Source organism: Lipotes vexillifer, unplaced genomic scaffold, assembly GCF_000442215.2.
Source record: "Lipotes vexillifer unplaced genomic scaffold, Lipotes_vexillifer_v1.1 scaffold260, whole genome shotgun sequence".
NCBI lineage: Eukaryota > Metazoa > Chordata > Mammalia > Artiodactyla > Lipotidae > Lipotes > Lipotes vexillifer.
In genome coordinates, this window is record NW_006778123.1 from 665,897 (window position 1) to 693,423 (window position 27,527).

At 35.6% G+C, this 27,527-nt stretch overlaps 1 protein-coding gene across 1 annotated transcript in view; it reads right to left on the bottom strand.

The window, feature by feature from the left end:
* UHRF2 (ubiquitin like with PHD and ring finger domains 2) overlaps positions 1 to 27,527 on the bottom strand; it is a 76,129-nt gene that overhangs the window by 2,251 nt on the left and 46,351 nt on the right. Inside the window, exons 5-14 of the mRNA XM_007451458.1 lie at positions 22,888 to 22,997; positions 20,422 to 20,608; positions 16,132 to 16,255; positions 15,761 to 15,868; positions 12,739 to 12,843; positions 9,973 to 10,079; positions 6,582 to 6,744; positions 5,748 to 5,888; positions 3,733 to 3,826; positions 3,251 to 3,408 (exon numbers count right to left, since the gene is read on the bottom strand). Coding sequence (XP_007451520.1) covers positions 3,251 to 3,408; positions 3,733 to 3,826; positions 5,748 to 5,888; positions 6,582 to 6,744; positions 9,973 to 10,079; positions 12,739 to 12,843; positions 15,761 to 15,868; positions 16,132 to 16,255; positions 20,422 to 20,608; positions 22,888 to 22,997 — 1,297 coding nt within the window. The remainder of the gene's footprint in view (positions 1 to 3,250; positions 3,409 to 3,732; positions 3,827 to 5,747; positions 5,889 to 6,581; positions 6,745 to 9,972; positions 10,080 to 12,738; positions 12,844 to 15,760; positions 15,869 to 16,131; positions 16,256 to 20,421; positions 20,609 to 22,887; positions 22,998 to 27,527) is intronic.

The window sequence follows — 27,527 nt, forward strand, 5'->3', positions numbered from 1 at the left end:
TTCTACTAAGAAAAAAATCAAGTAGTGATTGTAACTACAAGCAAATGTGTAATAGGAAACTGCAGAAATCCCATCCATAAGACAGACACATTAGTTTTTAAATCTTAGGATTGAGTTGCAAAGGTTGCAAAGTCAGCACATATGGCTTTAAAAAGTAAACTTCATATTCCAGAGATTACTATTTTTCACTTAAAAAAATCATCAACAGCCTGTCTCAGGTCATTACATACAGATCTGTTTTCAAAAAACTCCATGGTATTCTAATATACCTATATATATTCAATCTTTTTCTCTTACAAAACTTCAATACTTATTTTTTATGCTTAAAAAGATAAAAGCACTTAGGCAATAATACTCGAGTATCTAAGACCCCAAAGAATCAACGTTATTTATTTACCTAGAATAATTTTCTGTGATATTTTGCCCCAATCCCCAAATCCCATATTTTCCCGGTGCTACTGTTTACTCAAATTGGGACTAAATTACAGAAGGTCGAGCTTTATAAAGCAAACATGATCAGATGGGTAGTCTATAATCTTCAAAAGCCATTACTGGGTTCCATCTTATCCAAGCTGTTTGTTTAACCTAGAAGGAAAAGTAGTTTTTTCAATAGTCACCGGGATAATCCTCCACTCAGTTACTTTTTGGTAGTAGGGGAGTATATTTTATGTTTGTTCTTTATGTTAATAAAAAAAGTAGAAGCTACAGGAATTTCAAGTAAAAAAAAAAAACCCAAAGATTCCATTTCATAGTTATGTCTTGACAGTAACTTATTTTTAAGCATGGATTATAAAGCTCAAATGAATTATCAATGAAGTGTTATTCAACACACTAGAAGAATATACCAGTTAGGGGGAGATGCGGAAGAAACTTAACTTTAATACCAGGTACCTTCTCTCTGACAAACTACTTTGTTAATGACTGATATTTCCCCAGTACCTCCAAAGTGCCTGTAATATGAGCATATTTAATGTCAACATTTTGATTTCCTACAATGTGCCAGGCACTCATCTACATAGCAGTAATAAAAAGGCCAAGTCTCTGCTCTCATGGAATTTTATATTCCTTTAGGAGAGCAGATTTTTAAAAACTCAACTTCAGATAGTAGTATCTGAGGAAACAAGGCAAATTAAAGCAACAGAGTAAGGAGGGTCTATTTTAGAAAGGATAGCCAGGGGAGGCCTCTCTGAGGAGTGTAGTATTTTGCAGAGACTTACAAGATATGAAGGGATGACCCACATGAAGATACAGAGAGGAGAATTCTAGTCAGAGGTATAGTATATGTGTAAAGGCCTAGGAACAGGAACAGGTTGAGTGTGTTTAAATAGCACAGATGTCACTGTGGCTAAAGCAGTTTGGGCCTGAGAGAGCAGCAAGAGGAGAATGCAGAGGTAGGTAGGGATGGATGCCAGATCATATAGGGCCTTGGGAAGGTGTTTGGATATAAGCATACATATGTAATATATGCATTTATTTAAAAGTCACTGCTGGCCAAAACCTAATTTTTCTGGCTTACTAAATGTGTTCCTGATTTATCTGAAAAGAATGGGCATGAAACCTACGCAGGGCAATAGTACATAAATGTTCAGAGTAACCACTAGCAGCAATGTCACAGTCACCTGACCTATGTATAAGTATGTAAGATCCTGCCACCAGGGGCAGGATTTTTATTGTTTTTGTTTGAGAACTGTCGGTGACTTTCACATAAAAGTTGCACTGAAAGAAGAGGTTGAAAAGTATACTTGATTTGCACATACCTACCAAGTCTCGCAGGATTTGACCACTTCAATAATTTGTTAAAATTGATAAACAGGGTATATGAAAAGCCGCAGAATGAAGCCTAATACACGTCCAACCCAGACAACAGACGCGCAAAAGAGAACTTCCATGTGCACTCAGGTGGCATTATCCTTCACCTGTATCTGCTACTTTGTCTTCTGCCCACTCACAGGTGGAACTCACCTGAGTTATCACTAACCAGCTGTACCCTCTCCAACCAGAAAATAATCAGACCATGACCAACAACTGCTTGCTGTTTCTTACTTGCTCTAAGTGAAAAAGAATCTGACGTACCAGAGTCAGACTCTCCATATGCCTGGTTCTCTTGGCTAAAAAGCAAGTAATACTTCTCACAGAGCTAACTCACTTTTCTCTGTCCTCTAAACATGTAAGTCTCATTCTACCCAAGGACAACCCAAAATATCACATTTATAGACGAAACAAAGAAAAAAGACCCTCCAGTATCAATCCAAAGGGCATCTGATAAACCTCATTCATTTCTAAGTCTACAAACTGTATCAGGAAGATGTTTCCATAATGATGACTATTTGTCAAACAAAAAGCAACACAAAAACTATGAGAGTTCCCTCTAAATGCACATAAAAGGGGCATATAGATATGCATTAATGCCATTTCAGACACACAAGAAGTTCTGGCCAATGTACTCAGAAAAATGAAGAAAACATTGGAAGGAAGAAATTACTAAAAAATGACAAAGTGGAATTTCAAGAGAGGATACTAGACCTCACCCACAACAGCAGCTTTTCTTTTTGAAGGAAAGAAAGCAGAAGAGTACCGATATTACACATGACAAGGGGCTAATATCTAAGAAAACAGGAGAATCAAATTTATAAGCAAAATTAGAGACAATAAGAACAGTGAGCAAAGAATGAACAATTTACATTTGAAACCCCTACCTTTTGGGATTTGATAAGAAAGCTTCATTGCAAAACACAGCTTAACACAAAACCCAGATGTTTTGAAATTCCTGTTCACTTAAAAATTTTATCATTACCAAAAAAAAAAAAAAAGGAAAAAAATCCAAAACATATGAAATACTTAAATAAATGATGGTTTATTTTACTCCTAGGTTGAACATGTGGGCATTGAAAATTATGCTGAATTGCATAAGACTTTTTCTATCAGGTAACTTTGAGCTATAACAAAACTTTCCTGATGAATTTTAGATTAAACTGAATGTGTTCCACAACTTAAAATTCTTCCTATGAACAGCACCTCACCATAAATGATCAAGTTCAAGCACAGAGAGGTCAAAAAACCAACAGCTAAGAGGACTAAAATCAATTTAAAAGCATCAAGTGCTGCCTCATTTCTGAAAGGTGGCCGTACTGGGTAAGAAGATTGGATAAAAGGACCAAGTTTTAACTGACTTGTGAAAATGATAATTCATAGGGAAAATATTTTTCATCATTTGTTAATATTAGAAACTTATTAAAAAATATTTACATACTGGTCCTTCCACAAGAGATGCAAGAACTTCATCCCATAGCTTCTGGTTTTGATGATCTTCTCTGATTAGATGTTGTTGTTGAGGGGTTAGTTGGAAAGCCTCAACTGCTTCTGCTGAATCTGATGCTTTCGGTACTTTGGAGGCACTTGGACAATCATCTAGATTTATTTAAAAATACATCAGCACACTACAAGTGGTTCTAAGCAGAACTATGAAACGAAAGAGTAAACTGGCACCAATTATGTTTAGTATGAAGATAACTAGGGTAGAGCAGCATTTAGCTTTCCCATATAGTTTAGGATACTTTGTTTAGGCTCTGACACTATTAAGATACACAAAAAGCTCACCCCACCCCACCCCCACCAAAAAAAAATCCCTTCATTTTTCTTTTAATTTCTTATGAGTTTTCAATTTACTCCCTTAATATTTCTCTTTATTAGAAACTATGTTATTCAGATTTATGTCCTGCAATCATTACCTACCATCTGTAGATGGCCTTTTTGGGGCTCCACTGGCCTTCTTTGACTGTCCTTTAGTCTTCTTCCCTTCCTTATCTGAAGGGTAACCTACTGGATACTGACGAGGGAAAAAAGTACAATGTAGATTTAAGCTTCACAGAGAAGAGGGGTTCTAGATCCTTGTCAGAAATTAAAAAGGGGAATGGGGAGGAATCTATACTTTCCCTAAATTGAAAAGATTTATATAAAGGACACAGACGTTTAAAGAAACAGAATTCAAAGGACAGAAGACTATTAAAATCCTCAGTTCAGTGTAAAACCACGTAGCTCTGACTGTTAAAGATATTCCATTTTATAATGTGATGATCTTAGTTTCAGATCAAAAAGAGGAAAGAACTTTTTAGGAGTTGTGACTAGGGGGCTTAAAAAGTTTGAGGAAGAAAGGAAAGTAGAATTAGATATGAAGGTAAGTGAAGATCAACCAAAGAGCACAATAGATGATACTCATATAGTTGGGGTTACACTAAGTTATGGAGCCAATCTTAAAAACAAAAAACCCCATGAAGGGCCAAATTTCTATCACCCCAAATTAAGAGGCAGGGGTGGGGTGGGGTGGGAGAGCTTTTAAATGACCTAAAGCCACTAAATTACTGAATTCTTTATCAACTAAAAGGTTAGACTTTAAGGGATAAATTCTACCCTATTACCCTTGTGTTTTATTGGCTATGCTTTCTTTTGGACATGCTTTGTGATAACATTCATATTTAAAGCTCAATATGTTATACAGGCCTCATCAATGATATTAACTCATCATAGCTGACTGGCTTATATGCTTCGTTCTGCTCAACTGTTTCAAATTTAACCTATCTAGAACACTGCTCTGCTGAACAGCAGACCTGAAAAAAAAATCCTTTGAAAATGGATTTAACAATAGGTTTAAAAAATATTTAGTTAAAAAAGGAATTATTTTAGCAGTTATTTTAGCAGCTGATGGGTCTCATTTAAACAATTCTATGAGTTTAAAAAGAAAACAAAAACAAAAACAGACTTGCACTAGAAGAGACACACTCACCTGCCTGGGTGGTCAGACACTTGCCCATAGTTCAGCCCCTACACATGCAGTGTGGGCAGAGCCAGGGGAAATGACAAAGCTGGTAGTCTTTACGAGAAGCACAGCGATGGGGAATGATGGAGGATGAACTCAAACCATGCTCTGAAGTCAGTGTCAGGGACAAAGTCTAGGGTGTATAGGCAGTGGAGGGGAAATGTAGCCATACCATCCATTATGCACAAAAAACCAACAAAGTCTTATATGGGTTAACAGCTGAGCATGGGCAAAGGGAAAAAAAAAAGGCAAAGCACTAAAGGTGGTGACAGGACAAGGAAGCAGCTTTGAGGGGGAAGAGAGAAAAGGGGTGAGGAAAAGTGAGAAGGGTAGAAAGCAGACCACTCTTAAAAGCCACCTCCCCCCTTCCCCTACCAGAGACACACCCCCTGTGCCCTCCAGGATAAACTTCCCTTCTCAAGGCCTCTTATATCTAAATTTTAGGCATCCCTTTCCCTTATACTTCAAGTCCAGATTGAACTGGAAATACAGCTGACCCTTGAACAACACAGGGGGTTAGGGCGGGGCCAATCCTCTCAAGTTGAAAATCCCTGTGTAAATTATAGTTGGCTCTCCGCATCTGCAGATTCAACCAACCACAGATATGTACTGAAATATTTGCTATTGAAAAAAATCCATGTATAACTGGACCCATGTAGTTCAAACCCATGGTGTTCAAGGGTCAACTGCATTTTACATTTCATTGTCAAGCCCAGCTTTCCCCAAGCACAATTCTTGGTCTTAGGGCAGTTTGACACCTAGGATGCTACTTTTTTACTTCTTTTCCTTCTGTATACTTGCATGATCTCATTCCTCACCCCTTACAGTCCACTGACCAACTGCTGTGTGTTATATCCAGTGTTAAGGCACAAAGATAGTACAGAGGCGTACGTTTTTATGAAAATACAAGTAGCCTAGACAAATGTAATCTAACCTGTAAACGTAGACATAGTCTCCTTGACCGTTCTATTCCTTCTGAGGTCCAAGGAGCAGGTTCAACATCATCTCTCCTTAAAAGATAGCGCCAAACCAAGAATCCATGGCTTGATGAAATCTCTGGCCAGTATTTCACCACCTAAATCGTAATATTTCAGTACTAGTTTGAAATGTAAAGTTTAGACTTATTTATAATGTCATATTAGTATTTTAAGTAAACTTGGCAGAACTAAATGCAACTTTGAAAGATACTTGCTCTGCTGTAATAGTAAGTAAAAAATAGGCACTTAAATATTGTTTTGACCTTATTGCCTAATTATGATAATTCCCGTTAAGTATAGATTGCTATAAATTTGAAGTAGCAGCAAGATTATGCTCATTAATTAATAGAATTTTGCATAATAGTAGATAAAAATGGTGGCAGTAGATGTCTTCATTTTTAAAACAAAGAATGCAACCTATTTTCAAAATTATGATGTGCTCCGCTTTGAAAAATCTATTAAAATTAAAATCATTCTGGAAGATATAAGAATCAATATCTACAACGGCCAAGTTATTTGAACAGTTTTATCATAATAGAATATATACGTGTAAAAAAAACTTAACCCAAAATATAACTCTGCCTTTAGGGACTTCAGATAAGCCTTAAAAGACAAGCGTCAAAATTAAGAGATCGTTTTGTACATGTTGTATTTCCAGAAAAAGTAGAAAGACCAACCAAGATGATCTATCGTTTCCTTTAGCCCACCCACAGTAGAGCAGTTCCCTGTGGTAACCCTGTCTTGAAAGCCCAGGAAGAATGACTAACAAGATGTCATGCCAGATAGAGCACCTTATAAATGCCATCATATCTGTTGCCTTCTTCAGGAGCATATTTGCTGATCTTCCTCCCTTTAAAACTGCGTATCACTCTGACTGGCTTACCAGCTCTCCAATTCCGAGACTCTGCTCCAATTTTATCATCCAATGGAGCATCACAGTTTAGGGCCAATGCCCTAAAAAATAAAACAAAGTCTTTATACCAAGTAATCTTTCTTCAAGTATATAATCGCATCATTAGCTCAATTAAAAGGTGAATTATGCCTTACCTGATGGTTAAGATTCTATGATTCTTTCCATATTATTCCAGATAATAGGATTATGCTTTCCCCCACCAGCAGAGAAGACAAATCAGTTTTCTGATGTCACCCCCAAGCCAGGGGATTGGTTCTCAGATAGCCTGTAGGGTTCTTCTGAAAGTAATAACATCTGTGCCACGTATAATAGAAAACAACTAGAAATACATGGAATTTTCTTTAAATAACGTTTGTTGAGGGAAGGGAGAAAGTTGGAAAACTAAAGCAAGTGATTGTTGTAATAGTTATTTTTGATAAGGGAATGAGGTAAATTGCTGGAAAAATGTAGAAAGAAATCCAGAAAAATAAATTTGCCAGCAAGGTATGAATGACCTTTCTAGGTCTACTTTCCACATTCCAGACAATAGAGATTTCTTAAAGTTTAGAAGATAATAAGAACAAGTTTAATATGAGAATATCCTTTAAAGACTTCCAGTAAAAAGGTAAGTTTAAATAAAACTGAAGCATTCAAATACCTGTGCTAAATCATGACAATAAAGATTTTTGGCTGCTCAAGATCACTACATTTTACTGATGACACATGAACAAAGAGGAACACTGAGCTGGAAGCAGCACTGGATTTAGCTGAAGCTTCCTTAGTATGTGTACTCACCTAGTAGTAATTAATCAGTAAGGTTAATAGACGTTAGAAGACCTTCCTTGGGGAAACTTAGTCCTGCTCCCCAAAAGACATACTAGAATGTATTTAAAGTTAGTATTTTTCCTCTAAGACACCTATATCCTAAGTGAAAAGAATCCACTAAGAACATTTAAGGTTAAAAAAAAAGATACCCTCCCCTCAAATCTGATAAAATCAGATATGATACAACATGCTTTTTCAGGGTATAGTTCTTTTTATGCAAGCTCAAAAACAAACAAAAAAAAAACCCAAACAAAAGACCTTAAGACTAAATGACTAATCTACTATAATCTTTCTATCATAGTTAAAGTAAATGAACTTATGTGTTTTGTTAAAAAAATTTTTTAACAGACATGGTCAGAGAGTTAAAGGTCACCAAGTTATCTTTTTTATCTCAAATGGGAGATGAATTAAAACTCTGAGGTAGAAGAAAATGTAGCCATCAATTCTAGGGCTGGTATTATTTATGGAATACCTATTGAGAAACATATACTTCATCCTCTTAAAGAGCTAAGAAAGAGATATGTACTATCTTCACATTAATGAGTGGAATGCTTTGGTGCTCACAGGTACCTTCCATCATAATGACTGCACCATTAACTGGAATTATTAACTCACTTCTAGTTTCACCTAAGTATGCAGTCTGTTCAAGTTTGTGTAAAGAGTCCAAGAGGATGAAACTAAGCAAAACAAGGCTTTTCCATTATTCTATCCACAGCTCAATCGACTGCCTCTAACCGCCCTGATAAAGGATGGCCAGGTTACCTGCTGCCCTCTTCAGTTTCATAAAGTGGAAGAGCTGAGAAGAAACAGGAACAAACTTCTCAAAAGCAAAAAGCAGGTATCAAACTACCTCTTAGTAGAGAAAACAAAAAAGGAATTAGACCATACACACGTAAGGAAAGCGTATACTATGGGTCAGAGCTTTCACCTCAGCTTTCGTGTTTATAAAACATATAGGTACCTTTGCCTAAGAGGCCTTTACAATCACAAGGTGTACTCACAGCTTCATGTATAAATTACCTGAAGGAATGTTAGTCTCCATGATAAGTCAATCCTAAATTGTTTTGAGTTTCTATTTCATTTTCACTACCTTCCTTATTAATATAAACATTTTTACTACTTGTCAATTATTTTCTGAGATTGTGACATATGATAAACAGGATATATTTATTAGATTCTTCAAAAGCTTGACAAGAATCTATCATGTACATTACAAGTGCAGGTAGTTACAAAGGAAGTTTCATTCAAGCCAAATAATCTTATTATTAAAGGGAAAATATAATTTTCAGATTTGACAAAATGAAAAAGCCCTTTTGCAAATTCAAGATACATTTTCATTGACAATACACATCGAAATATTTCTAATTCCTTTTAAGATCATTCTTCTAAAGAGCTGCTTTCTTGTTAGAAAAAGACTGCGTAGGGGCTGGACTCCTACCTCAGCAATGTTTTCACCAGCAAATCTGACCTGTCTCCTCTGCTGGTTCAATAAAATAATCCTACTGTCAGAAATAATATAGAAGGAAGACATAAAAACAGATTCTGTGTAACTTGGTATGCAACAAAGTCTTGAAATCATAAAGTATATTCTTTACTTCACATGGTAATCAGAAATTAAGGACACACTACTTAAAACTGAGTGATTTAGACTCAGGAAAGTGAAAAATACTCACTTTTACTCAGTATTCCACAAAATACCCTTAATAACAGGATACAAAAAATTTCAACTTCATGATCACAAAATTATCAGTATGACAGGTTATAATGTGGTCATTGATATCTGATGGTTTAGGTTACTTAATTATTGGTATTAGCATGCATTTACAAAATAAAACATTTTGAAGTTATTAAATTTTCTATTCCCATGGAAGCTGGAATATCATGAATATTTCTACAGAATAAAGTCAGCACAAGGTGGCTCTTTTGTACTTAAACATTCTCTTTTTTAACAGATAAAAGACATTTTGTCATAAATCCTAAAAGCACCTTGTGTAGTTCTGATTAAGTTATCTGATGTTTCACTTATGCACATAAATGTGGCTCCCAAACATAACCCTATTTCACATTAGTCTCCTCTAAAAATAAGTTTGTCACTTTAAAAGATAAACCTGTGTTTAGTAGAACATAACTTTGACCTATGTGGTAGTAGATAAGCCACCTTGTCCTCAATTTCATTAAATTATATAGGTTCCTTTCCTTTAAAGGTTTCAACATGTTTCCAAATGCAAAGCACATGTATTAAGACTGGGAATTATGTCATTTAAAAAAATGATACTAAGAAGTAAGTTAGGAAGCTTATAAGTAATTATATACTAATCAGGTAATAGGATTTATATTTTAGCTATATTAACTCACAATTTAAGATTCTCCTCTACAGTGTAAGTTATAAATTATAGTCCTATAATCCAACTTTTACACAAAGCCCAAATTCTAAACAGTCTTTACAAACTAACAATATAGAGTACCTGTTCATGTTTGTTAATGTTTGATCAGCCGATGGTGCACCAATTCTTTTATTACCAGCAAGATTTTTACCACCACTCCCAGTGTATGTGAATTCATCACCTCGGTCCTGCAGGAGAACATTTTTGGCATTAAAACACCTAAACCCAGGTATAATTCACCAATTCTTGTTTCAGAGTCAGAACTTTTGGTTCGGATGTTATAAGTTGACATGTTCTCTCAAGGTATCTATCTACCAAAATAAGGCAAAATTAAAATGCAATCTTGTGTGTAATATACCTTCAAGCTGTATCACTTGATCTAAAGATTTCATTTTAAAGTTATAGCTTCTAACACCTCCAAACATAGCTATTCTTATACAAATAATTTATAGAATGTTACAAAATAAGGTCTTATGGGTTGGGAATATTGTTTAGTTTAGTTCAATGTTATTAAAATCAACTTATCAATATTAATTTGTAGGTTCTTTACAGGGCACTATTTTAATAAATACTCCAAAACTGATTTCCCAACAGCAATCTATACCATATCCAAGGCTTTTTTTTTTAAAACATCTTTATTGGAGTATAATTGCTTTACAGTGGTGTGTTAGTTTCTGCTTTATAACAAAGTGAATCACCATATCCAAGTTTGCTGCTAAATTTCAAACTTAAAAATTGTAACAGCATTGTAAGTTCCCCACATTTTACAGTCCATGGGTTTACTCAAATTACATTGGCATAAAACAATTACCTATCATTAAGAAAGTTAGAAAAGAATTTGGATACTAAAAGTTGTATAGCATCTACTAACTGTGAAAAAAACACGCCCAAAGAAGGTATTAAAAACTAGCTCCACGAGTAGCTACAAATTTATATTGCTATTGTTTTTGCCTGATTCCGTACTTAAACCGAGAAAAGTAACTATCAGTATGTAAATTAATTCTACTAACACTATCTCAATAGTGGTTCTTCTTCAATGCAAGATTATTTTAACTAGTTCAGACTGAACTTAAGATAATGAAGTTTTCTCTACTTCATTCTTGCTTGTAATAAAGGTCAATTATTTTGCATCTAGTTTTTCCTTTAAAAGTCATAACTAAAATCTCATGGTTTTAAGTGTTTCTATATGTCCTAAAACCTTCATTCAATTCACTTTGTTGACCCAAAATTGAGGTCTATATTTTAAAGAATAAGGTGTTAAGGAATTTCATCTTCAGTGTATACTCCATTTGAAGGAATTCTAATAAGTAAGTACATCTAAAACAGTCCAGAATACTTCTTAAATTGATCAGATACAGTCTTCCAAATGGTATCTGGATTGACTTCACAATGCTCATATTTATAACCTTGTCGACTTTTAAAGTTGTAACTGTGGTAGTGCTATAAAGGAAAAAGTAGTGTGAAATAGGTAAGAGAGAGCATAATAGGGACAACCTAAGTTCAACAGTGTTTGAAACATAAGAACGAAAACATTTCTGATTCTTCTTCAAGCAGCAAATAATCATGTAAAAATAGTTAGATTTTATGTCATTAACTCATCTATGCTTGAATTCATCATTATACCATGAAAGCACGTGGGTGAAACAGACTGAGAGAAAATACCTGCAAACTACACATCCAATGAACAGTAAAAACAAACAAAACCCACAACCCAATTAGAAAATGGGCAAAAAGACCTGAAGAGCTACACCACCCAAGAGGATATACACATAGCAAATAAATAAATCATGTCCAATACTCTTAGCCATTAGGGAAATGTCAACTAAAATTACAATGAGCTATATCTACATACCTATCAGAATGGCTAAAAGAAAGCAACAACACTGAATGCTGGTGAGGATGCAGAGAAACTGAATCACTCATACACTGCTGATAAGAACAAGAAGTGGTACAGGCACTCTGGAAAATACTTCAGCAGTTTCTTTTTTTCCATTTTTTTTTTTTTTGGCAGTTTCTTAAAGAACTAATCATGCAACTACCATACAACCCAGCAATTACACTTCTGGGCATTTATCCCAAAGATATGAACACTCATATTTACAAAAAAACCTGTACACAATTTTTAATGCAGCATTATTTTCTGGAAATAACCAAGATGTTCTTCAGTGGGTGAATGGTTGTACTGTGGTACACCTATATCCATGGAACACTACTCAGCAATAAAAGGGAATGAACTATTCACACATGCCACAATTTGAGGATTATGGTGAGTGAAAAAAAGCCAATCCCAAAGGTTATACACTATACGATTTCATTTATAAAAATTTTTGAAGTGACAAAATTATAGAAACAGAGAACAGATTGGTGGTTGTCTGGGGTTAAGGGGGGTTGGGGGAGCAGATATAGTATGGTGGCTAAAAAAGGGCAACGTGAGGGATCCTTGTGGTAAGGGAAATGTTCAGTGTCCTGAATGTATCAATGTCAGTATCCTGGCTGTGATATTAAACTATAGTTTTGCAAGATGTTAACACTGGCTGAACCTGAATAAAGGGCAAAGACATCTCTGTATTATTTCTAATGCTACATGTCAATCTACAATTATTAAAAATGTAAATGAGCCCCAAATTAAAAATGAGCTCTAAAGAAAATGTGACTATTTTCACTGCAATAATCAGTACACACAAAGATTAAAGACTGCCAATTGATTTACTTTTTAACTGGTAAAAAACTGACTACTTCAACATAAAAACGATGCTAAAAGAGATGGGATTTATCCTGGACAAAGCTTCTGTATTTTACTGAATGATCAAGACAGGTTCTAAAGAACAAGTTTGTATCATGACTTACTACTTCATCCGCAAATCCACCAGCCAGGACAAGAGAGTAAGCTCCATCATTACTTCGACCATGAATTCCACCAACATGGGGCCTATGGACACCTGCTTCGCTCACCTATAACATCAAGACAGACGCAAAATGCCTTTGAACAGTTCGTTAAGTTACATTTACAAAACGGTTTCACATATGTTATTGTACCCTAAAAGCTTCAACTAAGAACTGAATATCACACAGAATTCTAAGTTTTGCTCACAGACTACTTCTCCCCAACTATATATCCTTCAGGCACTGAACTGATAACTCTTAAAACTGCTCAGGCCTAGAACTGTGTTTCAAAATAACTATTAAATAATTATTATCCTATGTCTACTGGTAATTCCAGCTCAATTTGGGCAAAAAATAATTTACTATAAGTGCTCTAGATCTCTTTTTTTCTCATTTCTCATCTTTCATTATGGCACTGTTCCCTAGCCAAGTCAAAAAGGGAAGAGTCATTTCAGCCTCATTCTTCTGTATTCTTCAAACCCATCTGGTCGCAAATATTGCTGATTTGATCACCTAAATCTCTCAAAACCATCTTTTTCTACTTTCACTGATATAAGCCTAGTTTGAGTATGAATACTTAAAACATACCCTTTTTCACTGCCTCCAGCAGTTTTGTTCCTTCAAACTCATTCTACCTATCACAAACAGAATGATACTTTTTTTTTTTTTTTTTTGCCGTATGTGGGCCTCTCACTGTTGTGGCCTCTCCCATTGTGGAGCACAGGCTCCGGACGAGCAGGCTCAACGGCCATGGCTCACGGGCCCAGCCGCTCCGCGGCACATGGGATCCTCCCAGACCGGGGCACGAACCCGTATCCCCTGCATCGGCAGGCGGACTCTCAACCACTGCGCCACCAGGGAAGCCCCAGAATGATACTTTTAAGAACATATCTGCTTTTAATTTCCAACTTCTTAACATGTATTAAACAGTCTTAATAGTATATTAAGCCCAAGTTAAGTATTACATAGTACCCTCTCTCAACCAGGCTCCTATCTACTTTCCCAGCCTTATCTTCAGCTTCTCCATTATGGAGCCTATACATCTGAGCCTAGCTACTCAATGATAAACATACTACCCATTTTCAGTTTATTCATGCAATTCTTCTATTTCAATGGCCTACTACTTTTCCCCATGTATCTTCAATTCTGGCTCACTTAAACTTAAGTGTCACTTCTTTGTGTACTTCAAACTCCCTAAGAGAAGTATTCTAATTCATTTGTTTATCACACAACTGTTCTTAGCAGAGTAAATCCAAGCCTGTATAGTGGGCTAGGTAAAGAGGCACATTGGAAGTTGATGAAAAGCTGATAAGAGCAACAGAACCTGGATTTAGGCCTTGGAAACACTTAGGTACTGTAAAGCATAGAACCATTTGATTCCCAACCTCACCAACCCTGATAATAAATCATGCTGAATCTTCCCTACTTCCTAAACTGCAAATCTGTCCTCCTAAATGCTTAGGCCAATGACCTCAGTCATCTTAGACCATTATTAATGAGGCTTTTACAATCTGGGAATGAATGACAGGCATACAAAAAAAAGAAGCAAACAAAGAACAAGGCAATTAAAAATACACTAAGTGTATTTTATTACAATTTTTATTTCATATATAAATATTATAAATAATACATAGTATAAAAAATAAATCTTATTTATTATTGTACAGGCATACCTCAGAGATATTTCAGGTTTGGTTCCAAGACCACTACAATAAAGTAAATATTGCAATAAAGCGAGTCGCACAAATTTTCTGGATTCCCAGTACATATAAAAGTCATATTTACACTATCCTGTAGTCTTAAGTGTATGACAGCATTATGTCTAAAAAACGTACACACCTTAATTAAAAACTAATGCTGTCGGAAAAATGGCGCCTATCGACATGCTTGACACAGGGTTGCCAAAAAGCTTCAATTTGTAAAAAACACAGTATTTGTGAAGTACAATGAAGCAAAGCACAATGCAATGAGGTATGCCTGAACTCAGTTTTTTTTTTTTTACTCTATTTATAGATCCAAAGTCATAATATAAGCCTTGAAAATTGATTTATTCAAAATTATGATATAACCATTGCAAGGATGAGAGGGCAGAGTGTGTTAAACTAAATTCTTGTCTTCCATAGAAAGAGATTAATAAAACCAAAATATAAAGATAAAAGCCACACAAACATGTTATTTATAAATAAGGAGGTAAATTCAGAAAAAGTAACTTTAAAGTGATTGCCTCTTAGAAACAGAAAATGGTGAAAAGAGGGTAGGTTTTTAAAATATAAATCATACTCTAGTATTTAACCTTCCATGCTATGTATATGTATTACATTATTTTAATCTTAAAATTTTTATCAATGGTCTAAGCACCAGGGCTATTCGACTCTTATTAAAGTTCAGAATCCTGTCTAATTGGAAACTGCTCTTTACCTAAGATATTTTTTTTTCCACATTAAATTTTCCATAATGAAAAAATTACCTTTCTAAAGAAGAAATTAGAAAAATACAAGAGTTTTCTTCAAGAGGAAAAGAGAAGTAATTTAATCCTTGGATTATCTGACATTTCCTCTAACCAATATCTTAACATTCATTCAAGAGGATAATCCCCAAAGAAAACACCCTAAGTGAGCTTCCTTGCAGATCAATGACATTAAATGAGAACTTACTGCATGACTTAAAGATCTATTTCAAATATTAAATTCTTGGCAAGAAAAGTTCTTCAGAACACTTAATAACTTTAACTATCATAACTATAACAGAATAGTAAAACGAAGTGATTCAAAGGCTTAGAGGAAGCCTAATTCCATGATGTGTGCTCCTCTGTCTGCTAAGCTATGAGCAAGAGTCTACCCATCCTACAGGAAATCTTTCATTCTAACAACTGAATGCCATATGATACTACCTAGGTTAGTCCATTTAGAATCAATCGACACTAACACTGCTACAATTTGAACTATACCCAATTTTACCCTTTCAACTAAGCCAATTTAAAACATACCTGAACTCTAAATCTCCAAGTCGATCCAACAGGAATTCCAGGAATAGGTCCATAATGATTAGAAGGAACAATAGTACATTCTCTAGTGCGACCAACACAGGCCATTCCCTACAAGGTACCGAACAAACTGAGAAATCAGTTATGTTAAATCTTAAAGAAAGCCCTTAATTCCCATAAAATGTGGATAAAATAAAAACAATTTATATGATTAATATTTAACAATTTATATGATTAATCAATATAGTTATTTGTTAATATTTCAGATTCTTAATATCATTTATACCATTACTACTATTGGAACTGAAACATTGTAACTTGCGTCACAGTTATAAACATTATAACTAGGAAGAAAAAGAGACTTCCTTCTTTACCCTGCCCCAGTCTCTTCGGCTTTCAGTACTAGCTGACGGCATCTTTGCTTTCTTTTTACTCATCTTGAGTCTTTCACCAGCCTTTACAACTTCACTAGAATCAGTTTTACAGGAAGGGCAATACCTTAAAGAAAAAGAAAAGGAATTTTGATAATATTATATTAAAGCCAATAACAGAATGGCCTTAGAAACAAATTTTAAGATGTAATACTTGGTGTATATTACAGAGTTTCAGTTGGCATTTTAGTATTAAGCTTTTCAAAATATTTACATGATTAAGCTCACCAAAAAAAACTTGTCATTCTTTTAGAGAACTTAAAATATTTATCAAATTCTCAAATGCAGTGCAAAAGCCAAACAAGGCTGTCCAATTTAAATGGCACCATAAACTCTGACCTTATCACTAATCCTCAGAGTAGAAATTATTCATTTGAAGTTTTTATCATTAAAGCAAAAGTGGTAAGAATAGATGATTCTAGACTGAACAATGATCCATGCAACTGATATATCTCCCCATCTAAATTGGTTATTAGAATTCTCAGATTCAAAAATGTATATAGTCTAATTGCAGGCATAATGAAATGTGATTGATATCTGCGTGCTGAACGGGTGTCCTGTCACCTTGCTAAAATCACATATTACCTCCAGAAAGCTTTCCGTAGATATTTTATGATTTTTCTAATTAGAGAATATTGCTGCAAATAAAATGTCCCTCCCCCCAAAAAGTATAGTTTATTATAACAAGTACACTGGATTCAAGGATGCTTGCTTATATTAGCTTTATCTCCAGCTCAATTTCAATTCTCTATACTTGTTTGTCCTTTAGCCTATCTGTAGTTGGTCATTCTACTGTAACTTGTACACCATTATAATCTGCCTTATATCATTTCTAAAAAGCAAAGCATAAGTATATCTATAGAATGAGATGGGACTATTCTTGAGTCACCAGGAAATGGAAACTTTGAGTATATCCAAAGATCAACTGGCCACTCCCCCATTAATCTTAGATTTCTTTTTCTATACTTCCCATTTTATAATGATCTATGCCACGTGGCCTACAGAGTAAAGAAAATGACACCTGTACCCACTAGTTAATTTTGACTGCCTAATTATGAGACATGTAAACAATTCGGTCCCTGAGAAAATTAGTAGGGCAGTGAGATACAGAAACAAATTCAAGGTAAAATTATGTATGATACGGCAATAAATACTATCAAGTAAAATCCCTACTAATTTGGAAATCAGGAAGGCTTCCAAAAATTAATTTGTTGTAAGAAAGATTGTATGTGCTAACCCTATAACTATAATTTTATCAAAGATCTTACGGTGAAAGCAAATATTATCTTTGATGAGAAAATGAGTTCAGAGGTTAAATATCCAGACAACATGATTTGGAGAAGTGGAAAAGAAGATTTAAGGTTAAAGAATTCCAGGTAAAGTGAAGGACCTCGACATGAATGTAGAAATACTCCATAGAGTAATCTAAGACAGTCTTCTAGTTATAGTCATCCCTGGGATCCATCTTTTCATCAGGTTTGTTAAGAACCCAGGCACTATTTTGGCACTGGGTAGGGATAAATGTTTGTGATCAAAATATTTGTAAACAGTTAAGGAAAACTAGTACATACAATGAACCAATTTCAGAAAGTGGTAAATGCTATAAAGGAAATACATCAGGGTTATGTGGGTGGTAACAGTGATTAGAAATGTTATGTGTCTTTAGATACAATAGTTAAAGCTTCTGAGGTGGCATTCCAGCTGAGATTCCTATCAAGAAGCCAGGTAAGACATTCCAGGCAAAGAGGCGTTAAATGTAAAGGTCCTGAGGCATAGTAAGGAATGGTACGTTCTAAAGAACATAAAAGTAGAAAGGGGGCAGGTCATAGATGGCAAGGGTTGAACTTTTATCCTAAACACAACAGGAAGACATTAGGGGGTTTTAAACAGGTGAGTAACCTGATTCAGGACTTAGATCATTCTGCTGCTGTGGCAAGAAGGATAGCTGGTAGACAATGTGAAAGCAAGACTAGTTAGTCATTTACTATACAGTTCAGGGTAGAGATAGTGGTTTGAACTGGGTGGTGAGAGTAGAGAAACTATGGAGAACTGTAAGATTTGCTCATGTGTTATTGGATGTGAGTGGGGAGAAGAGAGAATCAAAATTAAGTTTAGCTTTTTGGCCCTCAACAAGTGGATAAGATGATTGTATTACCTACTGAAAATTAGGTGAGGAGTGGGATTTTAGGGGACACGTTTGTGGAAATCAAGATCTCTATTTCGACTCACTAGTTTTGTGATACTAGTGAAGCAAGCAGTTGAATACAGGGAATATAAAGCTCAGGGAAGACTAGATCTGAAAATATAAATTCCAAGCTGTTTGCTTGGTATTTAAAGTCTCATGATTACATGAGGTCATCTAGGGAGCAAGGATGAAGAGAGAAAACATGGGTAGTGCTTTGGGAAACTCTGAAATGTGGTAGATGAGAGAAAACCAACAAGAGACCAAGGAAAGGCCGGTGAAGCTGGAGAAAAATGAGATTAGATGATATCATACCAACTACAAAAACAGAGTTAGCAGGTAAGCAGGACAGTAAGGAGAGAACTCAGAAGTGACCCTTGGGTTTGGCAACATAAAATGTGTAAGCCTAATATAAGCAGATATAGTTGAGTAGTGAGAGGGAAGGTCAGACTGGAGTGCTGGGGTATGGACAGGTGGAGAGCAAATGGAAATAATCAGTGGGGACAGCTCTGAGAAGCAAGGAAGTGGGCAGCTTTCTCCCACAATACAAAGGTGGGAGAAATGGGACCTAGGGAAGAGTGTGTATGTGCAGGTGTTTTGAAAACAAGAGATTCTAGGATACTAATGAGAATAACCCAGTAATGGCAATTCGGGAGAGGAATTAACTGCAGGAGTGAAGCTCCTCAAAATGCAAAAGGATACGAAACTGTGAGAGCAGGAAAAAAGGTTCGCATTTAGTGAAGCAGGAACACATCGTCCACAGAAACAAAGAGGAAGAAGCACATGAGACTTCAGAGGAAATATAATTACTGGTGATGGTAAAATACAGGGTGTGACCATGCAAAGTAGTGGCAGAGGGTTAAAGGAAGAAGTTGTATCCTTTTTCTTCTTCCCCCACCCCTACAGCCTCTGCTGTAATACAACAACCTTCCCAACAGGTGGGGAGAGACCAAAGGAATGGAGAACAATCTATTCTTCACAATGATATCAGCTACGTAATGGTCATGTTAGTATTTCTGAGTACAGTCTGTCATCCCTCTAACTTAATCCTCCATGCTAACAACATGAACCGTAGTCTAAAAAGAAAAAACTTCCTAATATGACATCTTAAGAAGCGTATTATAACTTTAACTGGGAACATTTTCCCCTAGTCTCTTTTCTAATCCTTTCTCTTTGTAGCTAACTCTGCTCAGTAGAAGTATAGATTTTGGCAAGTATATTTGACCTTGGTGCCTGGTTCTACTATTAACCTCATATGATTAAGTATGATAATCCATACAAAGCACTTTATTAGTGTCTTGCATGCACGAAGCACTTAACTGTTAAGTACCATTATAAAACATTTAATAGGCGCATCTAAAATAACTGAGGGGTAGAGGGAACCATCTACAAAGGCTTCCCAGTTGAAGTCATACTTAAGTGAAAACCTGAAGGATGAGTATCATTCTGAAGTTACACAAAGAGGAAAATGTTTCCAAGAAGAAAAAGCATCAAGTGTAAACCCAGAGAAGATAGAGGGAACATGACTTATTTAAGAAGCTGAAAGATATTTAATCTGGCTAGGGTATAGAGTATTTGGGGAAATAAAAGAGGAAAGTGGTAAGGGATACAGTGGGAGAAATCAACTAAAAAACACTGTGCAGGGCCCTGTACAGTAACATAAAGCCACTGAAGCAAAGGAGTAACTATCAAATTTGCATTTTTGAAAGAACACAGGACTCATATTGGAGAAGGGACTGGAGGGATTAAGAAGTGGAGCGAGAGATTGGGTCAGAAGCTGCTGTTATAACTGAATAAAGGTATCAATGCCAAATAACCATTAGTTATACAATTTTAAGCCCTTTAATATACACTATGTAGGCTGCTCTCGCCTTCTGAGATGGATCGCATTCTGCCTACAGAATGCGTATCTCTCTCAATAAATCTACCTCTTACTTATCAAAAATATATATACACTATGTATCTTTAGAAATCTACTTTTGGTGTTTCAAAGACACATTTCACATTCAATTCTTAACATAGTAGCAACAAAAATCCCCTGATAATCATACCAGTATTCCTCTTCAGGGACCTTATCCAAAGGAGGATTCAGGCAGTAAATATGATAGGCCATGTTACATTCATCACATAGAACTTGCATGTTGGGTTCCTGTTTTCCACCACATATATGACAGGAGCAAGAACGGCATTTCTTATTTGGGTCTCCACCACAAAAGTCACATTCAGGGTCATTTTTCCCTATTAAGAACAAAATTATAGCAAGCCTAGTCTTAAAATCATTTTTATCTCTATGAATCTTATAAAGAAAAACCCATGAGAATAACATGCAGCTTTTTTAACAAAGAGAAAAGAACCATAAGGAATAATCCAGTATAGCACTTTAAAGTTCCCCAAATGTGCATCGAGATGCCTAGGGGCAATGCAGTAAACTCACGGGGCACCGTAAGATATATTAAAATTTCAAGCAAAATACAATACTTGAACAAAGTTGTTTGGATCTAACTACGTAATAAACGAAACTATTAGGTAACACCTATTCTGCAGATCCAAACCTTTCCTTGTGGACTGAACTAGGAGGGGTACGGCTATTAGAAGTTAGCAAACCCATTTTGGTTTTGCTATGCCCCCAATATACTCTTTATTAGTAACAGTATCTAAGTTTATTTTTTTTATCTTACTTGTCAATTGGTTCAGAACTCTGGCAACTAACAGGTTCCGCTTATTGCCCCCCACCTCCCCCAACCCACCAGCCTCCCCCATATAAACCCAAACACCTTCTGCCAAAATATCCGCTTGAAATTATAAAATATACATATATACACAGAAATCTTATAGTAATGCTCACTAATACCAAAAGTAAAATTTAAATGTCAAAAGAGTAACAGCTGGACAGATTTTGTGTAAAATGAGGTAAGTTTATAAGAACTATAATACAGAGGTAGCCAAATATGTTAAATTCAAAAAGGAAATTGCAGAATAAATTTTTCACACAAAATTAACTGTATAGATACACAAAGATGAATTAGATAGATACAGAAAGATGTCTAGAATGACATATTGTTAGAGTGATTACCTCTTGGGAGTCCTATAATTTATATAGTTCTATACTCTGAATTTCTTACAAATGCACAAAATAAATTCGTGAGGAATTTACCATATCAGAGCTGATTGTTCAATAAGAGAAACAGGGAACAAGTACCTGACAAATAAGAGACGGGGAAAGAAAATTGCCACTGATTTCAGTACTAACTTTCTGACTGATCACACTGCCTATTCTTGCTAATGAATGGAAGGTTACAATTTTGTTTTCACTTCCACTAAGGTAGCTGTGACAACATATAAGTAATGGAAATTTCACAGACCTAAAATACCAAAGGTATGTTTAGATTTTTGGTTTGGAGAATGATCTGGTCAATGGCAATCTGGCTGTGGCTCTGAAATGGTTTCTTTACACAGAAGTTCAAAGCTGTAGCTATAACATGATTAGCATTAGACAGAGGAGAGAACAACATATATATGCAGATACACTGAGAGAAAACACAAGAAAAACCTAGTCAATCTTTTTCTATTGTGTTTTACTGAGAGCAAGTAAGTCACATTAAATAAGTTTACTCATCAAGTTTACCTTTATTCCTAGAATATAACCATACAGTCATAAACCATAGAAACAGTCATAAACCACAGAAACAGTCATACACAGTATGTCTTAAGGTTCTTAATTCACGTAGATGTATTAGCATCACAGCCTCAAAAGATGAGTATGGCTTAGACCAGTAACATGGAAATCTTATTTATTGATCTGTTAAAGGTCTTGTCTTGTTCTAATTTTGCACAACTGTGGTAAAAAGAGGTTAGGCAGAACTATTTAATCTTGAATATTTCTTTTCCCAGAATATACTAGACATTGACACACAGCATAAAGTCAATGAATTGTTCTCCAGAAAAAAAATCAGAATTGACAGAGTATGAGACACTGTAACCTATTTGCAAAGATAGTGACTGAACCATGAATGAAAAGACTTAGAATCTAGTCTGCCTCTGTTACCAACTAGCTATATGATATTAAGTAAAATATATGCAAGGAAGAGATAAGGCTACACTCTAACATCCTAACGATGACATAAACCTCATTCACTACCTCCCAGAAATTCAGGGCTCAACCAGCATTATTCTTCTTAGGCTCTACTAGTATAAAAATAAGTCTCACTATTCAAAATTAATCTTAAATGGCCACAACATTACTAAAGTGGGTTTTTAATCTGGACAGACTCTATAATAAAGAAAACAGCAAGAAAATGGCAATAAAATGCCAAGATGAGAAAATATTTTTTGAAGACAAATCTTATCATTTGAGAAAAATCCATTAAACCAAAATAGATCTTATATCAAAATGGTTGTCTTGAAAATAACTTTGTATGGTCTACAATTTTATACTTTCTCAAAAGTTATTCCCTGGCCAGTTAAAATGGCAATCATGAACAATAAATGCAGTCTCAGCCCATAAGAAAAATCCATACTTAAAAACTTTCCATCTGCCAATGAAAGAGGATGGGCTCCAGGTTTCTCGATCTTGAAGATTTCATTTATGAATCTTATCTGACAGTCATTTAATTTTCCTTCAGAACCCCTGTTTAAAAAAGGAAGAAAGGTTAACCTCTGCCAGCAAAATCTAAATCACATACAAATAGTAATTAAAAGTCAGTTTGGAAACTCGCTAAACACTACCTATTTACAAATGGGGCTTGCAGCTATTCTAATCACTGAGTTATTGCTTCCAGCAGTGGGAAAAGTCCAATGATTAATATTTGAAGTGTCACTTTTAATATCAGGAAAAAAAATTCAAGACTCAGATCATCTGGTGAGAAGATAGCTATCTTGTAAATTTAATTTAACTTAAAGACTAGGTAAAATGATACTCCTAATTAAAATGAAAGATTTAAACATATTTCCAATAAATATGGTAAGTTTCTGGGTAAACAGATGACCTCTTATTACAAAGAAAAGTCTTTCAAATACTAAGCCATATTTTTCATAGCCACATTTATAGCTGTTTGCATATACTTCTTCAAAGTTCCTTGCTGTGACTATGGATTTGTATAATTCTCCTTTTAATCTATCAATTTTTGCTTTGTATTTTTGAAGATATATTATTGGGTACATACAGATTACAGATCCTTGAATCTTATGAAATGTCTTTGTGTCTCTAGTAATGCATTTTGTATCAGAAGTGTACCTTTGGTTTTTTTGATTACCATTTGCTTGGTGACTTTTTCAATCATTTCACCTTTTAAAACTTTTAATGTCAAATGCAGAAAGTTTATAGATAAATGTATGGTTTAGCCAGTTATAAGGTACACATCCTTGTAATCAACCATGACAAGAGATAGGACTGTCAACTACCTCAGCACTTCATGTCCTCCCTCCCAGTCACAACCTCTTCACTCCCTCCCACGAGTTATATTTACCTTAACTTTCTTCAGTCTTCTCACCTGTCTGCCTAAGTACATGATATAGTTTTGTGTTTCAAAAACTAAATTCCCAATATTTTTCCTTATAATTTGTTGAAGAAGCCCCACCATTTGTCCTATAAAGTTTCCCATGGTCTCGATTTTGATACCTGCATTCCCAAAGTGTACTTTAGTTTTTTCTGTCATTTATATTTCCAGTAAATCAGTAGTTGGATCTGGAGTAAAGGCTGAAAACCCTTGGTCTGATGCCTGTTTTTAACAATAAAGTGTTACTGGAACACACCTATGCCTATTGGTTTATGTATTCTCCATGGCTGGTTTCACGCTACAACAGCAGAGTTGAATTGCGACAGAGACCATCTGGCAGCCAAAGGTTAAACTATTCACTATCTGCCCCTTTACAGAACAAAACTGCTGACCCTTGCTCTAAATGTTTACTCAAATCCAGGTTCATTTTTTGGGTAAAACTGTCTATAGGTCTATTTTCATCAGTAAGCACCTAATTATTTAGTTGTCTTTTCCTACAGCAGCCATAGATGCTCAATGCCTAGATTAATTCACTGGGGATTGGAAAATATTGATATTCTAGTTCTTTCATTCCTTTTTTACTTATTTGCTGGAATAATTCCATAAAGAGAAACCTGAGCTCATCAATTACTTGGTGACTCAGTGGTATAGCTCATATAACAAATATAGATGAAATGCTTTCTTTAGCAGTTTAAAAAACATAGTTCTCAAACATTCTATGTAGGTGACTAATGAGTTTCTATGTAACTAGGAGTTCACGTATTTGAGGTGTTTCAATCCACACTAGATATTTTCCTTATTGATGTTCAAATCGTCTCATCTTTGGCCAATGGGATATTCCAGTTGATTCTCAAATCTTTCTGACAAGAATTTCGCAGTCTTTGTGGGCTTCCTTGTTATGTGCAAGACAAGACTTTTGTTCTCAGTTCATCTTGTACATTTTCTGCCCCCACCCTGTAGTCTTTATTTTAATAGATCTTTATTGAAGTGTAATTGCTTTACAATACTGTGTTAGTTTCAAAGTGAATCAGCCATATGCATACATATGTCCCCATATCCCCTCCCTCCCACCCTCCCTATCCCACCTCTCTAGGTCATCGCAAAGCACCGAGCTGATTTCCCTGTGCTATGCTGCTGCTTTCCACTAGCTACCTATTTTACATTCGGTAGAGTATATATGTAGATGCTACTCTCAATTCGCCCCAGCTTCCGACCCCCGACCGCCCCCCCAGCCTGTAGTCTTATCTCCAAGGAAGCCTAGTTTCTTTTAGGTGGAAATGGTTATTTTAAGACCACAATTTAGGCACTAGAAAAGCTTTCTAAAACTGGATTGATCACTATTTCTAGACCAAGCTACAAAATTTAGACATACACATTAATACATGTACAAGATACCTCATGAGTTCATGCAAACACTTTCTGTTCAAATTCAGCACTAAAGGATAAGTCTGCTTTTGACAAAGCAATTACTTCTTTCTCCTTTCCCCCACAATCAGAAAATCCTAGTTCTCAAAGACACCAGGGATGCCTAAATTAGAACGCTACCAGTACTTCTTTGCTTTACCCCACATTACATATGACATTTTCACCAGTTGTCATTATGACTACAGAAAATACTTTAAAATTTCTTTGTGTATTTCTGCCATGTCTTACAGTTATATCTACAGTGTCAGACCATAAAACCATTACATACTACACTTTCTCCTTTATGTACCTCCCTCTAGTCCCAGTTCTAGATGCAGAGATATTTTTATTGTTTACCACTACTCTACGTCAAATTGCCTACAGTCATCCTGATGGTCTAAAACTAGTTCTCTACAAGACTTCCCAGGAAGGGTTCATGAGAACAATTCCTCCCCTAGTTCTTACAAGTTAATGACAGCTTGTCTCCAGCCTTTATACTGAAGGCCAGTTTGGCTAGACTTAAAATTCTTGGCTTACCTTTTCTTGACTCATGGATGTCTTTCTGGGATGTTTTCCTTGCAAGGGTGTTATCCTGGTTCCTTATTTTTTCTTTTTCTTCTAATTTTGTATGGATTTGACATCAATGCTTTTCTTTTGCTTGTTTTTATAAAATTTTCTTGACCCTTTAGAGGGTATAACTTCAATTAGGTTTGCTAGATTACAGCCACAGAGCTCCACATAACTGAGTTTTGTTGTTGCTTTTTGGAGAAGCATTCAAAACTACGGCAGCTAAAATCTAATCTGATAGAAAGCAGATCAGTAGTTTGAGGCCAAGGTTGAGGGTTGTGGTAGTAATTGTGACTCTGATGGAGCCCACAGGGACTTTTGGTGGGGGGTAATGAAAAGGTTCTATATCTTGATTACAGTGGTGGCTTTATATGGTACATATTGCTTTAAGTAAATTTTGCCTCAAAAATTAATTTAAAAAATGACACTATAGAAACTTCCTTTTGGTATCTCCTGGCTCTATTCCCCTGCCCTATTTTTAATCGGACCCTTTTTTCCTTTGTCTTTACTGTTCCTGTCCTACTCAATTTGGACTGCATTCCTAGTAGTTTATTCTCAATATGGGACTTTGTCCTGGAATGGAACTTTAGCTGACTAATTTTGAGAGTTCATAGGGCTCTAATCTCTTCAGACCTTACTGCAAACTGCGTATACTCATCCAAACTGGGGTGCATACCCATTTCTGGCTTCAGCTGCTGTATTAGTTAACTATTATTACATAACAAGTCACCACAAAACTAGCAGTTTAAAACAAAAATTACCTCAGTTTCTGTGGATCAGCAATTTGGAAGCAGCTTAGCTGGGTAGTTCTGGCTCATGATCTTTCTTGAGGTTTCAGTCAAGCTGTTGACCAGACCTACAGTCTCATCTAAAGGCTCAACTGGGGGAAGACCAATGGGCTGTCTGAATTCTCACAACATAACAGCTGGCTTCCACCAGAGGAAGTGATCTGAGAGAGCCCAAAATGGAAGCTTCCATGTTTTCATAACCCAATCCCAGAAGTGGTACACCATCACTTCTGCCATATTCTACTGGTCACAAAGAGCAACCCTAATAAAATGTGGGAGGGAACTATGCAAGGTGCTGAGTACCAGGAAGCAGGAATTATTGGGGGTCATCTTAAAAGATGGCCACCATAGCTACTACTCTCAGGTGAGATAGCTTGCTGAGGTAACTTATTATTTTGGAGTTCTTGGGTCAATCATATATCCTGTTACCGTCTTCTTCCTCTTGTATAGTTACCGATACTGCACAGGGCTTGTAGCTTTCAGTTGTTTTATCTCAGCAACTATCTTGGTGTTTGTGGGAGATACCACATCACCCTAAATGTTTGTAGATACTGCCCTTAATTTTTCGATTAGATCTTTTCGTTCTATTTGTTTTTATAAGGATATCTAGGAAGATTAAAATCTATGCTGCTGCCATCTTCCTAGAATCCCATCCATCCTTATATTTTCAACTTCTGTGATTTCATATTTAAGGAGATTTTCTTATAAGCAGCCTAAGAGTTTTGTTTTTATTTTAATCTAGTCTGTTGATCTTTGTCTTTATAATATTTAGTTCATATATAGTTAATATAATTGATGATATATTTGTTGCTACCATTTTACCATGTCTTCTATTTTATCTACCTTTTTGTCTTACTCTTCTTGATTGCCTTCTTTTGTATTATTCTATTTCCACTCTTAATT